Source organism: Plodia interpunctella, chromosome 21 (assembly GCF_027563975.2).
Source record: "Plodia interpunctella isolate USDA-ARS_2022_Savannah chromosome 21, ilPloInte3.2, whole genome shotgun sequence".
Classification (NCBI taxonomy): domain Eukaryota; kingdom Metazoa; phylum Arthropoda; class Insecta; order Lepidoptera; family Pyralidae; genus Plodia; species Plodia interpunctella.
Window position 1 is genome coordinate 4,465,331 of NC_071314.1, and position 16,006 is coordinate 4,481,336.

The following is a 16,006-nucleotide window of genomic DNA, read 5'->3' on the forward strand; positions in this document are numbered from 1 at the left end:
AGAAAAAATCAGTAAAATCATCGTTCCTCTCCTAACGACGACGTATCAATCTGTGGTACACTAGGTTTTTCAACCTATGTCCTCATTATTATGATCAGTCCAGTGCGTTAGATTTGAAGTCTGTTCGTAGTAAGAGGGCGACCACGCCCAGCGCCGCGTTCTTGCCCCAATATCTGTATCGGATATTCTTAGGCCGGACAAACCATCGTAGAATCGCACACGCTTCAGGAACAAACCCTATAATTGCTGGCTTGATGACGACAAGGAGGATATGCGTGCCAAAGCTCTGACAATTATGGAAGCCGAAAACCGTGCGAAGAGTAGGAAGAGTAGAATAAAAAAGAAGACGAAAAAACATTACTATACCTTACTATACTTGTAGCCTTTTAGTACCTAGAGTTTTTAGTATTTTTTTTTTTTTTTTTTTTTTTTTTTTTTTTTTTTTTTTTTTTTTTTTTTTTTTTTTTTTTTTTTTTTTTTTTTTTTTATTTAGTATTCTATAAACGCAACTAAAAGGCTACTATAGCGAAAAAAAAAAGAAAAGAATGTAGTGCTATTATAGATAATAATGTAGTACTATTTTAAAAATATACAATGTCTTTTCCTTATACCCCATTTATGTACTTATAAAATATAAAACATACACATGTTACAAATCAGTATCCTTGTATATTACAAATTAATTAAATTAAATTAAAATATTAAAAATTAATTTTGGAATGTAACTTAACTAAAGTATACATTTACATAACTATATAAAAATTTGTTATAATTCCCAATGAATTTAAACTAAAAGTGAAGTTGACGGTAGCGAAGGTGCGGGCCGCCTTACGGTAAAACGAGGTTACCAGACAAGGGTCCATTTAGTAATTTATTGTGGGGTAACACGCAGCATGCAGCAAGTGCATTTGATGCAATACCAGCGGCGAACCCATGTCCGTCATATCATACTACCAGCTACCGGACTACCGGCTTTTGCCGTACTTTACTAATAAGCAATGTATGTAAAAATGATTTATCTATCTATACATATAATAAAATTGTAAGTGGGATATGTCTGTACATAGGAGATATTATTGAAAAATAATTATGGGGTGTTGTTTGCGACATTAGGACTTTATGGGACTGGAAGCCAAATGTTTTTTTTTTAATTTGCTACTTTTGCTAAATGGCGCAGCCACACTTCGGGGTTTAGCCGTAACATTATTTATACCTAATACATAACCGAGGAGATCGGCCCCAGTTGCTAGGCCAGGTAACAAGGATAGCTGCGAAAGTGGACTGTCGCTGAGTTGCGTAAGCGCAACTTCGATAACGTTTGTGCCAATAACTACAATACAACAATGCTTTGTGTTTTATATAAAGAAGTCAAAGTACAGTCCAACACAAAGTTATTTGAATTCAGACTCAAAGTATGGTGTGTAGTGTGTAGTTTCTCTTTTTATTAGATTTCCTAAGAACCGTACCCAACACTGTTAAAATTTCATATCTGGCAACAGTTTTTTTTGCCGAAAGGCATGTAAAATGAGAAACCGACCGATTCCCTCACTGCAGAGTGTATTCAATTACAATTTGGGCATTTAAACTTAATAAAAGTTATATGATGTTTTGACAACGCACGACTCAAAATTAAAACCTAGGGGCTCTCTCTATTAAAAAACGATAATAATGAAAATTGCCACGAGTATTCATTGAATAACTTATAGAACAAATTGGCCGATTAAATGAGAATTTAAGTAATATATTTACGTTACACGCACCATAACTAGAGGTATCATTAAACGTTCGATTAAAGTTACAATTTTCATCGATATCTTGACAGTTTGAAAGATTTAATGAATAAATGCAATCACACTAATTTATGTATCAACTTATTTAGCTTGACGTTTACTCTTTTAAGTATTTTCAAGAAGTAATCCCAATATTATGTGAAAGTTTGTGAGCACGTATGTGTGTACATGCACCATAGGTACATCCTCACAAACTTTCGCATTTTGCGTGAAAGAGTAATAAACATACAGATGTCTGTTACTATTTCACGCAAAATCGACCAATTATTATTAAATTTGATACACGAGTAGAATATAACCTGGTTGTAACTAGAAATAGTATAGACTATACTAGAAATAACCTAATAACACATAGGGTACTTTTTATTCCGAAATTTACATGGAGATGCAACTTCCCTGGGGCGCAGCTTTTTGTACTATACGTACGTATATCTTTTGATTTATTTTTTTTTTTTATATAGTAATCATTTATTTCAGGCGGACCCATAGTTACATTTGATAGAATACAATCATTACCATTACATAGTATAAAACGAAGTCGCTTCCGGCTATCTGTTTGTCTGTCCTTTAAATCTACCCAACGGATTTTGAGGATTTTTTTGACTGGTGAGGAAGGTTGATTAATGGCCGACATATTGCTATAATTTTATTCGTCTCTTTAATTTATATTTTAGTGATAGAAAGCACGTATGTACTCGACTGTACCTAAGTAAGGACAGGTGGGTGTGGTCCACCAGTACTTACCTAAGTACCTACTTGTATATACCTATAGTTATCTATCATCGTAACTTGCGTATTGTCTATTGAGCAAGATTTTTGTTGATTACTAACAACCGATATTAATGCATTCATTCAACCATACCTACCTACATAAACGAATTTATTCCATACTAATATTATAAATGCGAAAATCTGTCTGTCTGACTCTTTGCCGTGAAAGCGCACGGCTGAACCACTGGACCGATTTTGATGGAATTTTCAAAATCAACCCCCAAATTTCTATAATGGGGTGAAAATTTGTATGAAAATCATGTCTGTTCCGCTTTCGCACATAAATTTACGCAGGCGAAGCCTCGGACAAAATCTAGTTTAAAATATAGAACACATAGCTATCATGAACATGTTTAACATTTTGTAATTAACTATTTATCTATTGTAATCTAAAAAATAATAATAATATTATAGCCACATTACAGCATATAATAAAGCATAAATCCTCTAGGTATATATTATTTCAATCCATTTACAACGGTCATATGGCATATATATCATCAATCGATGAGCAATATTTGGCTACAAAATTAGAAGAGGAAGCGAATGTGAATTTTGATAACATCGATTTTGACTAATTGGTATAATTATACTAATTTTAATTGGTTGCAGAATCATGGGCATTAGACCGCGGCACACGCTACAGAAATGCCTATAAATTAAATCACAGTAATCAGTTTAGTGTCCATTGGATCTCTAAAATTCGACCTCACTTATTCTAATCGACATAAGTGAGGTCGAATTTTGATCCAGAGAGTGGATCCCAGTGAAAGAGAGATATTTTGGGCTAAATCCCTTCCATCTCGAAATTGGATTTTCAAAATTTTACGCAGTTTGAAAGTAAGTAATCTGTGCGAAAACATGAATTCAGTGAACCGAATATCTGAAACGACAGCATTAAAGCTAAAGGCCGGTGCACACTGAATGCGTATGCGCATTACGAAAATATATTAAGTACTTTTCTCTCGCTCTCATCCTCCCGTGTTCCCGGATACATTCGGAGATGCGAAGCCCCGAAGTCCCTGGACTTCGGGTAAATGGTAAATGGATCGCGTAAAACTCGACTTTTAAATTTATCCACGAAAGGATTTGGCGTGGTCCTCTTACAGTCAACTGCACATCAAGTTACCATCTATGGAGCTCTATGAAATGGTAATAGGGGTAATTCGCAATGATTTTGTTTAGGTTGATGTGCTGTCAATGTCAGTTAGGTTGATGTTAAAATGTTAATTGGTTTACATCTATATAAATAAATCAGACATCAGAAATGCGGAACCAATTAGAAGTATTGTCTAAGAATATTTGCATTGTGTGGATGTTCTTATTGCGTTCGCACACTGACACGTCATTGACATTGGAGTAATACTTTTTGTTTAAATAACACAGGTAAAACAGATCTGTTAGAATATTTTAACATTACGGTTAAAGATGTTTTAGTTAATGTAAATATCGACTAAAATATTTCCGTATCGCTTACAAAATATAATTATTATCCTAAATTAATCATTTTCTAATTTAACTTATATTAAATTTATAAGCTTTAAAAATACCTAGATGCTATGTAACATATTTTAGGAAATATTGTAAAGATTAGATTTATAGATAACGTTGAATCTAATATGATTCTCAAAATTTTGGTAATAAAATTAGACATAACCCTGAGATCATTATCAAAATGTTGTTACAAAATGTAATTGTAAAGTTTCCAATTGTAACATTGAAACACTCGATACACTACCTGGTACTGAGGATATATTTAATAAACACACATTTATCTTGTAAATATTGAATGTCTGTGAATACACATCAGAAATAAATTTATGAAATAGATTAGCTCCACACCGGGGCTTCGCTCCGGTTGGAATTTCGGGATAAAAAGTACCCTATGTGTTATTCCAGGTTATATTCTACCCGTGTACCAAATTTTATAACAATCGGTCCAGTAGACAATGCGTGAAGAGTTAACAAACAAACAAACTTGCTTTCCCATTTATAATATTAGTTGGGATTGGGTGTCCTATTTATATTTTTCAACCATTTGACCTATTGAAGGTCGAGAAAAATGCAGCCCAGCAAAAATCATATTTACCAAATTTCATAACACGTCCAGATACACACAAACATCATCACAAACTTTCGCATTTATGATATTAGTAGGATACGAGTAGTATTTACATGTATGTGTGTGTATAATGGATCGCAGTTCTCGTCTGTGCTAGGGATGATAGGGACGACCTTCAATAGGGCAATTTTCTTTGTCATTGGGGAATATATATAGAAATGTAATCAAAAACATATATATATATATATTGTATATACATAATATCCTATCACGTGACATCACAATTTTAGAGTTAAAGAGTTCTAATCAGGCAACAAAAAATAGTAATTATTATAACTAATCAATTTAAGTGACATTTGATTATCGTGTTTGTAGAAATATGCATTATATTTTTTACCCAAATTATTATACAATTACTTCCGCTTGACACACAGGCAACACACCTAATGCATGTTCTTTGCTTAGATAAGTTGTTATAATAACATCCATTAATAAATGTCTCATGTGCCCTTCGAAACGGTGTCAAACTTAATAGGTAGTATTTCGATTAACACAATTGATAAGCTAATTGATTACAGTTATTAAAAGTCTGTCAAGTTGGCAGTAACCCGAGGAATAGCTACTATATTCAAATGCCACTATCTAGAGACCAGTCGACAACCGTAGTGGTCACAAGGTGGTAGAATTGTAGACCTACACTCTACGAGTTCATTAATTTGGACATAGATTTTAAATTAAGAAAAGCTGTAAAGTTATACCTTGAGCGTCAAATTTCGAAAAAAGAATCGCATTTCAACAAACTGCAACTGGGTTTGATAAAAGACAGCGTTATTAAAATAGTGTTAAGAAGCCATTTTATACAATTCACAGGAAATTAATACCTCATATTTGATAGGACAGATATGAAATTAATTACTAAGTAGTTAAGATAATCTATACAATTATTTCAAATAGATTTTCTAAGTAATCTATCAATTCCTTGAATAAAAACTCCATGCTTAATACTCTAAATGCAAAAGTCTGTTTATCACACTAAGCCACTAGACCGATTTTGATGAAATAGACATATTTAATAACAGGAGACCATAAATAGTTACCGCAGACGGAGCTACGGGTAGCCAGCCAGTAAAAATACAGCCAGTAAAAAATACAGCTGAAAAAAGCAAAATTTTAATGGGAATTGCGCACAATTCCTCAATTTCCTTCTATACAACATCAACACAATGTCAGACAAGGGTGTCAGTCAGGCGTTGTGGATTAACCAACTAATGAAACATAATAGCCAGAAATGCCTAAGTTTTGTTTGCGGCATGTCTTTATTGTGTTCAACACCCATTTATTATGTTAAGTACCTACCTAGTTTAAAATATACCTTAACCATGGAATAAGTAAAAGTACACTCAACAACACATTAACCGAAATTCACTGCAAAATGTCTATTGCCGACGCATAGAGATTGGAGTAGGTTGAATTGACATGCACTTTCCTGTACTTTAGACGTAGATAGATTGGCATCAGCAGTCTGTTGGCACCAGTCAGCACCTACCTTCGAATGCAGTCCTACGCACAATTGAACCAGCACTTGTTGGAATTCTTAGCAACCGGATTAGTGAAAGGACGAGTTGTCTATAAAGCTTAGTTTGCAAAATACTGTTACAGATAAAAACAACTTTTAAGGTATAAAAAGTTAAAACATACTTTAAACTAAAATAAGTTTTGTCATTATCGTACTTTACAATATTTGAAATTGACACAAAGAGACAAAACATATTTTTAGCTTAAAGTATTTTTTTATTAACATACAAATACTTAAATAAAATATATTAATTACCAATAGTTTCTTCTTCAACTTTTCGTAAATAATATATCTGAGTTCATAATAAGAAGGTGTCCGGCTGATTGTCGTATTCTAATTCGCGACTGGAATACCCCTCAAAAGTCACAGGACACCAAGTCATCGACTGCATTTTCGTCACTCCGTGTAAAACAATACATTATCGTTTATTGTCTCCAATGTAACTGTACTTGTAGGTATATCTGTACCTGTTTCTTTTTCAGTTTCTTTTTCTGTTTCTTTTTCTGTTTCTTTTTCTGTTTCTTTTTCAGTTTCTTTTTCAGTTTCTTTTTCTGTTTCTTTTTCTGTTTCTTTTTCTGTTTCTTTTTCTGTTTCTTTTTCTGTTTCTTTTTCTGTTACTTTTTCTGTTTCTATTTCTGTTCCTTGTCCTTTTTCTCTTTCGTTTTCTTTGTCTCTTTCTGTTCCAATTGCTGTTCCACTACCTGTACCTATTCCTGTTACTGTTGCTGTCCCCGTTGCTATTTCTGTACCTGTACGAATTTCTTTACCTGTACCTGGAAACAAATATAAGTAAAATTAATGAACAGGTAACGGGAAAATTGGACTAGAAAATCTCTCGGTAATCAAGTGTTCCATTTTTGTGCGCGGAAACTGTGCACCTACAATATTTGTATAAAAAATACTAATAACATTTAGCTGCTTTTTTATTTGTTAAATACCTAATTACGTAATTAAATGTATCGATGAACAATAATTAATAAGCTCGATTAAAAACTAACGAGCAAGATTTGATCCACCCTAACATTTTCCTAGAACTCTTAATTATAACTGGGCTAAAAACTAATGAAAACTTGAAAAAACAGAAAAGTCAAAGTGATTAAGTACAAGGGGACTTTCCCTTTCCTAAAAATAATACTTACACCAAAACGAGTCACTTTTTCTAAATTTAATTCAAGGCTTTTTCTCGCAGTATCGACACTTTTAAATCCGCCATAACTTTAAGTAACTATAGGTATACAAGTCTGTCAAGAAAGTGATGAAAGTAAATGAGGACGCTGACTCCTGTTGGCTGGCAACATTCGGTGTTTATCAACCAATCTTGACTATTTGATATTGCAATGGCAAGAAAATGTAGTTCGTTAAAAATCCATTGTGTTCACTTTCTTGACAGACTGTACTTCAAGTTCAGATACATAACTTACTATTGTTGTCGTTAATATATACATCTACTGCTTCGGTTGCGCTACTTTCAAAGTATTCCAGCAGTTCCTCAATTACCATGCTCTTCAAGAGTGATAAGTCATCAATATGTGTAACTCCTCCTGTAATCGTAAGCAAATTAAATAAATAATTAAAGTAACATAGAGCTGTTTGAAAGAGAATTGCCGGGCAACATAGCGAGTTTTGCAGGAGTATTGAATATTCATCCCGATTTTATTCATAACTTGTAAAGTTTTGAAAGATATTGATAATAGCATACAAACAAAAGCATTTTAAAAAACAAATAAAATGGCGTCTTTTTCAAAATTATCTTATTTATAACTTTTACTCAAATCCAATTAATGCATTATTATTGTTTACTAACATAATTTACTAAGTACAAATTCAAATCTAAAATTTCCAAAGTCTCACTTCGAAAATGACGCTAATTTACAAAAAAAATGTTCAAACAGACACAAACGGACACTTTCACGATTCTCTTTGTTGTATGTTTTTTCATCTTGTGATACAACTACTTAGATATACCTATATATTATTCTTTTACCTATGACTTAGATAGTAACTATGTTTGTCCGATTTTCTTGGTATCCGTTTTGTTAAATTAACCTTTACTTATCAGAGATTTAATCCTTACGATGGTACCCTATCGAATACCATAAAAATACAGTAACTAAAAGTGGGAGATACCAAGAGTAAGTGCGAGAGTACCAATCAACTTTGACATGCGTAGAAAAACGCAAAGTACGCCATTTTTCCGAAACGTCAGCGGAGCGCAGATTAAAGTAAATGTCAAAGTTGACTGTTCACTCTCATCATTACCTTGAGATAACTATATACATTGTACAATCAATTAACATTTCATTATTTACCATAAAAATTCCACATCACCCAATTGTTAGGTTTTATTATCGTAATATACTTGCAATGAATGCCTTTACCGCCCTTATCCATGAAATATCTCGTACCATTTGAATGTATGTAAGTGAAACTCACTTCACCCTGTTTGTTACAATTTATTACAAATCTTCTATAGGTGTTAACTTCAAATGCTGGTTCAATATTTTGTGACATTTTAGGTGGACTAATGCTATTTCCATTATCAAATTCAAATGTTGTTAGAAAAAATCTTCTCAAATAAAACTGGAAAAGATATATTGCATATATTAATACTAGGCCAACTTGCACAATAACAAAGTTTTTACGCCGCTCTCCTACCAACACTATACTTGCCACTTGCAACGAAATATCAGTAAATAGTCGTAGTCATGTCAGATGCCTTTAGGAGACATTAACGAAATCTGACTCCAGTTTTAGCAATAACACACGCGAAAATAAAAAGACTTCCCGTCCGTCTTCTAATTCGCTCCAGTGAAAACGGCGCTTTAAAACTTTTCTTGTCTATATTCTACGATTGCCATATGCTATAGTCTCGTATTGCCATCTGCGAGGGCGCGGGGCGGTGGTAGCGGTCGAACAGGTGCCTAAAATTGTCAGAAATAATGAAAAATGTAAGTATATTTTAAAATACTCACTTGAACTGATTTCCCGGTTGATGTTGATATGCTATTGTCTTCTGTTATGATTATATGTAGCAATGTGCATGGTGTTTTAATTTCAAATTCGAAACTGGTCAGATAAGATTTTTGCATCTTAAGTCTTAACGCCTGATTTTTATTTTGAACAAAATCTGTAAAAAAATAATTAACATGTTTTATAGTACAAGACAAGCGGAAATTGGTGAACTTGCAAGATTAGATTACAGACAGGTGAAACAAAAAATAAAAAAGCGGCCAAGTGCGCGTCGGACTCGCCCATGAAGGGTTCCGTAGCAGCAAGTAACATAACAAAAAGATGTCCATCGATTTTTGTATATTTTTATATTTGCGTTGATTGAATGAAAAGTAAATTGCGATTAACTTACTAGATGTCCTTCAAACCAATTTTCGGTGGAAGTTTACATAGTTTTTTTTTTCGAGTTTTATCATTCTCTTATTTTAGAAATTACAGGAGGGGGGGGGACACATTTTACCACTTTGGAAGTATCACTCGCTATTCTCAGTTTCACTCACTATTCAGTTTAGAAAAAAATATATATTAGATACCTCAATATCATTTTGGAAGACCTATCCACACGTATGGGGTTGATAAAAAAAATTGAGTTTCAGTTCTAAGTATGGGAACCCCAAAATTTATTGTTTTTTTTTTGTATAAACTCTTAATACGGTTCACATAATACATCTACTTACCAAGTTTCAACAACATAGTTCTTCTAGTTTCGGAAAAAAGTGGCTGTGACATACGGACGGACGGACGGACAGACAGACAGACATGACGAATCTATAAGGGTTCCGTTTTTGCCATTTGGCTACGGAACCCTAAAAAGATTGTAAAGATGAGTAATCATTACTTTGTAGCCTTTACAGGCTTACGAGTAATCGATCAATAAATAATCTGAGGGCAAGGAGTCGCCTGCCAAGACGAGCCAAAGAGATCTAACCACTTTTTCATACATTTTGACTAAAGTTGTGTTGAGTTTGTGAAGCAAACTAGACTCGTCATGGCAACATTTTTACATGAAAATGTTTTTTGTGGGATAACACTTACTGTGTAGGACTAGGCTGGATTCGGTAGTCGTTGTGGTGCTAGTAGTAGTGCTAATAGGATATTCGGTGGTTGTGGTGGTGGAGGTGGTGCTGGTGGTGGTAGGTAGAGTTATACCTTGGACTGATTCACTGTTACCCTGAAAAAATAAAATAAAAAGAAGTAAAAAAGAAAACTACTTCCAAAAAGCAAAAAGTCATGGATTATATACCAACCAAATCTATACTATACCTATAGTAATTTTGACTGAAATGGATAGAGGGACACTTAAAAAGAATAATAGAAAGCAGAAATATTTTCTTGTCTGTCTATCGGTATGAGTGACCACGTTTATCTCTGAAAGTATTGGACGGAATCGAATGAAACGTTTTTGTTATATAGGTATTAAGCATGGGCAACATATAGGGTATAAATTATTTTGAAAACTGAAACACCTGATGGAGAACCATGATGGTCCATCTAAACTATAGGAAATATAAAAATGACGCTTAACAGAAATTGTTCACTCTGATGAGCATTTTCTGTTGAGGTATAAAAATCGAAGATCTAGAACACCTGATGCAGACCCATGATGGTCCAGCTATACTATAGGAAATATATAAATGACGCTCTAACAAAAGTTGTTCAATCTGATGAGCATTTTCTGTTGAGGAATAAAAATCGAACATCTAGAACACCTGATGCAGACCCATGATGGTCCAGCTATAATATAGGAAATATATAAATGACGCCCTAACAAAAGTTGTTCAATCTGATGAGCATTTTCTGTTGAGGAATAAAAATCGAACATCTAGAACACCTGATGCAGACCCATGATGGGCCAGCTAAACTACAGTAAATAAAGAAATGACACCTTAACAAAAGTTGAAGTATAAGAATTTAATTGAAGCCGAGATTCTCACTGGGAGTGGCGCCGGTGAAACTGTACTTATCCCTTTATGTGGCTATCTCCACTCCAGGGTGAGTAATTCTTCAGGTATTTTTATATTGGCGCCCGAAGGAAAGACACCAAATATTATATATCCTAACTATAATATTATAAATGCAAAAGTAAGTTTGTTTGTTTGTTACCTCTTCACGCTCTATCAACTCAACCAATGTTCTTGAAATTTTGCATACTTGTAGTTTGAAGTAAGGAGAAGGACATAGAGACTTTCAACCCGAAAAATTAATGCGGGCGAAGCCGCGAGCAAGAGCTAGAACTATATTTTTTTAATATCTCTAATCAGGGTGCACGGCACTGCTCCCGACAAGACGACCAAGCGAAGAGCAAGGGCACTACCTACCTTTTCTCGAAACATTTCGTCGTATTTTTGAAACCTCATAACTTTTAATTTTGACTCCTTAGGTACCAACAATTGTTCGGCCACGCGAACTAAGTCACGGGCGTCAGCTAATATATAATAACGTATTTACTTACTACTTTTTTCACCGCGGCTCCACCCACTTATTCTATGTCCTTTCATACATCCAAATTCACATACTAAGTTTGCGAAATCACAGAGGCACCTCAGAGGTGCTGGCCACTAGGGTTGAAGTGAGCTTTTATAATCATGCCGTAAATACGTACCCAAGCATAACTGATCCAAGTGAGGGTTGTATTCGACATTATAGGACCAGATATGGGATGGCACTGTGAACAATACACGGTGACCCATCTATAACAATGCAAATATATATATAGTTTTCTCCTGCGGCTCCTATATATATATATACATATACTTGATTACGCGAAAACGGCTACATACTTGGAAAAGTATTTTTCTATGTGAAAGGGTAGGTACTATACTACCATAGCCACTACGTCCAGATCTGGTGATGGGATCACGGAGATTGGTTATAATTTAAACATAAATATTTCCTGCTTCAATATTTCAATCCTATGGTTCACATATCACTTTAAAGACAGAACGTTTTCAAAAAATCGTAATTGAGGCTGGCCTTAAAAGAAAAACAAGAAATGTTTTTTTTTTAAAGGTAAACGTTCTTTTAATAAATTGTAACAGAAGATAAACTGTTACATAACTTATACTTACCAGCAGGTGTTCGCACCATTACATCATCATACTCAATCACCATAGAGAACAATGTAGAATTACTATACTCACACTATCCACATGATTAAAGCTGTTTGCATTATGCAGATTCTGTACAAACTGCAACAAATTAACGTATTAAAAATTTACTTTGATTTTTTCCCCTAAAACGCATAGAATTAAAAAACCTATTCAGTTATTTATGTAATCATGGCATTGATTAAATAATCCTAAAGATTTGAGGCCGAATTAGTTTTTCCTAGGCTTAACTGAAGGCATGGAAATAGCTACGCTTTATGCTCAGTGTTCACAGGATGAGAATCGCCGAAGGGAAAAATAAATTGCAAGCCTAAGTGCTAAGGAGATTCTTCCAGAACCCACGTCGGCAGTAATAATGAAGTTAGTTATTATCTAAATAAATAAACAACCTATATTTAGTTAGTAACTATGTGTAATGATTTCCAAGAGGACTGACGTCAGGCAGGCGGCCTATTGTAAAGTCACAGCTGAATTTTCTAAATCTGACTCATAATAAGTAAGTATATAGTAGTTTTCATAGACCCGACTTGCTTCCGGAGAAGGAAACGCTACATGTAGGTGTGGTAGGTGGAGTGACGCCTTAGACTTTAATAAATCCTGACCAGTGTTGTCAATAACACATTCGATAAATATTTGCTTGTAACGCATTGTTGCCTAATAGTACATTTCATTTTTCCATTTTTTTCGCTAGGTATTTCCTCGACATCCCATTACCGAATATCTCCCAACACAATATGATAACGTCATAACGACGTTGTCATCGTCATGATTAGGCAGATGATTAGTGAATAATCCTACTTCCTACTAATATTATAAATGCGAAAGTTTGTGAGAATGTGTGTATGTATGTATGTTTGTTTGTTACTCTTTCACGCAAAATCTACTGGACCGATTGTTAAGAAATTTGGTACACGGGTAGAATAATAAAAATATAAGTCGAAGTACATTTTTCATGACATACTGAAATTGGCTAAGTAGATAAAGGATTAAATTTTTATTTACCGCCTTTGGTTTAGCCCATCTCGTACAAGTTTCTATACAAAAATATGAATTTTCTATATCAAAGAAAAAAAAAACAATCGGTAATATTTCTCAAGACTTTAATTTATTCAGATTATAATAACATAAAATTGTATTTAAAAAAAAACGTTTTTTCGATTTTCGAATTGCTTTCAGTTTTAGTAATTAAATGCTATCGAATTTTAAAAAATGTTTGGCGGTAATCAGATATAATATAGGTGCGGCTGATTAGCTAGGTACGTAATATTGATATACCTCCAACATCCCTAGCAATTTTTGGGAAATCTGACAGAGAAAACTTAACGTTTTCCGTAGCCAAATGACAAAAACGGAACCCATCTAGATTTGTCATGTTTGTCTGTCTGTCCATCTGTAGGTCACAGCCACTTTTTTCCGAAACTATAAGAAATTGAAACTTGGTAAGTAGATGTATTCTGTGAACCGCATTAAGATTTTACACAAAAATACAAAAAAATAATAATAAATTTTGGGGTCCCCATACTTACAACTCAAGCCCATACGTGTGGATAGGTCTTCCAAAATGATATTGAGGTATCTAATATATTTTTTTTTCTAAACTAAGAGACACTTCCAAAGTGGTAAAATGTGTCCCCTCCCCTCCCTCCTGTAACTTCTAAAATAAGAGAATGATAAAACTCAATAAAAATATATATGATGCACATTACTATGTAAACCACCGAAAATTGGTTTGAACGAGATCTAATAAGTAGTTTCTTTTTTATACGTCATAACTCGTAAACCGCAATATCATTTGGGTACCTTTTATAATGTTTACTTATCAATAACTAAATTCTTAAAACAACAACAACACAACTTTTATGTTATGTTACTTGCGGCTACGGAACCCTTCATGGGAAGTCCGACTCGCACTTGGCCGCTTTTTATTTCATATGTTTTAAACAAAATACCGCCAAAAGGCTTAGTTCATTAGATGCGTAGGTATTTGTCTAAGCTATCCAATGGTGTAAAAATCCTATTTTCGATATTTTTACATACCGCTTTTGCGCTTAGCAGGGCAGTATAGTGCCTATAGTATTGATAAGATACACCTACCTATGTACATATAGGCATGCGCATTGATTGGGTTGGTAATAATCGAATTAAAATTTATACATACGCACGGTCGGCTTCGGGAACTACGATATATGGCACCTTCCCCACCAGTAACGGTCCAATTATGAATATAGTTCCAAAAGCATAAGTGAGGTTCCAAACGAAATCTTTGGTATCATAATCATCATCAGGCAAAGGAGGGTTATTACTCATGTTTTTGTATATTTCGGCTTGAATCGAGACAATTTACAAGGCCCGTGTAGTCTTTATTTTAGTAAAACGTTTTACAATACATAATGTATTGCTCTTGGCAAATTCAAACACTCTAGTAACGTAGCAACGCAATCCGAAAGATAAGTCATAATTTTTTCTTTTTGTTGATTAAGCGATAAGTAGGATTGACAACTCTTTTTAGACCAAACATAGTATTTTTGGATATATCCACAATATATATAGGTATATAAATTTTAATAACAATAAAATAAATTTTGAATAGGGTACGCCTATTCAAATGTTTTGGGTGGAATAAATATGTATACCACTTCACAGCGCTGCCCGACTTTGTTTTCAGTTATGGATCTTACACGGAAAGCCCAGAAGTGGAATCTATTATTAAAATATGTTAAAAAGTAAAAAAGATTTTAAACATAAACTAAAGTGGTGTCAGGACAACGAATAAAAAATTAAAATGGAAATTCTGGCGTCATGCCATGAATCAAAGATTTTTTCGAAATTTTGGAAAGAGACAAACAAATTTTATATCACTGGCTACAACTACAGCGAAAGTGATGGACGGCTTGCTTGAGAGAAAGTTACAGGATTCATCTGTATGATGCACAATTTGGTTTCAGACCGGGGCTAACGACAGAAAGCGCTATACTTGTCTTAGGCATGTCGTTCGTTACTACACTAAGCAAAATACTCCTCTCATAGGCTATTTCCTAGATCTATCTAGCACCTTTGATATTTTTGAATATGAAGTACTATGGACGAAGCTGGCTACCGAAACAGACTTTTTCAGAGATTTAGTAAGTCTGTTTCAGTATTGGTACGATAATCAACAGAATCAGGTGAGATGGACTGGAGCTTTTTCTGAGGCGTACGGATTGGAGTGCGGGGTGAGGCAGGGAGGCCTGTCTTCTCCTGCACTATTCAACCTATACATAAATAGTCTGATTGGAGCTCAGCAGTAGCGGAATCGGCTGCTATATTGACAACATTTCATATAACAACATCAGTTACGCTGATGACAGGGTGCTGCTGAGCCCATAAATCAGAGGCCTCAGAAAGCTGATAAAGAGCGAGATTGTAGTTTTTAAATGATAAAATAAGGATTACAATTTCCCACCTGTAGCTCTTCACGGCGTACCACTGAAAACAGTGACCCGTTTTAAGTACCAGGGGCACTGGGTTACAGAGAGCATATCTGATGCTCTCTGTAACCCAGTGACACAGAGTGAGAGCGACATAATTTCACGAAGATAATTTTTGTCCTTTACAGCACATAAATTGGATGAATAGATTCTGAAATATCAACATAATACAACAAGCACTTTCATTTGATACTCATATTGTAGAAATGCATTAAAAATAACTA

At 34.2% G+C, this 16,006-nt stretch overlaps 1 protein-coding gene across 7 annotated transcripts; it reads right to left on the reverse strand.

Moving 5' to 3' along the window:
• Positions 1–704: 704 nt before the first annotated feature.
• LOC128679383 (mucin-17-like) lies at positions 705–14,815 on the reverse strand. 7 transcript variants are annotated; one of them, XM_053761573.2, is made up of 9 exons: positions 14,474–14,588; positions 13,635–13,734; positions 12,349–12,396; positions 11,811–11,873; positions 10,244–10,379; positions 9,172–9,326; positions 8,509–8,779; positions 7,621–7,740; positions 705–6,972 (listed from the first exon to the last, which is right to left on the reverse strand). In XM_053761573.2, the coding sequence occupies exons 4-9, from the start codon at positions 11,847–11,849 to the stop codon at positions 6,596–6,598; spliced, it is 1,098 nt and encodes a 365-aa protein (XP_053617548.1). In that variant the 5' UTR covers positions 11,850–11,873; positions 12,349–12,396; positions 13,635–13,734; positions 14,474–14,588; the 3' UTR covers positions 705–6,595. The 7 variants fall into 7 exon arrangements, with proteins under 7 accessions (XP_053617548.1, XP_053617544.1, XP_053617545.1 ...); XM_053761569.2 differs by having other exon boundaries at positions 11,811–11,898; XM_053761570.2 differs by lacking the exon at positions 13,635–13,734 and having other exon boundaries at positions 8,605–8,779; positions 11,811–11,898; positions 14,474–14,815.
• Between the last annotated feature and the right edge of the window lie 1,191 nt (positions 14,816–16,006).

Bases quoted from the DNA above. Each gene is read 5' to 3' on its own strand.
- LOC128679383 (XM_053761568.2), bottom strand. From the start codon at position 14,622: ATGAGTAATAACCCTCCTTTGCCTGATGATGATTATGATACCAAAGAT. The intron at 12,397-14,473 runs GTATGTATAAAT...AATTTGTTGCAG, and splicing joins GTTCCCGAAGCCGACCGTGC to TTTGTACAGAATCTGCATAA. The intron at 7,741-8,508 runs GTAAATAATGAA...TTACGATTACAG, and splicing joins GGTGATGTGGAATTTTTATG to GAGGAGTTACACATATTGAT.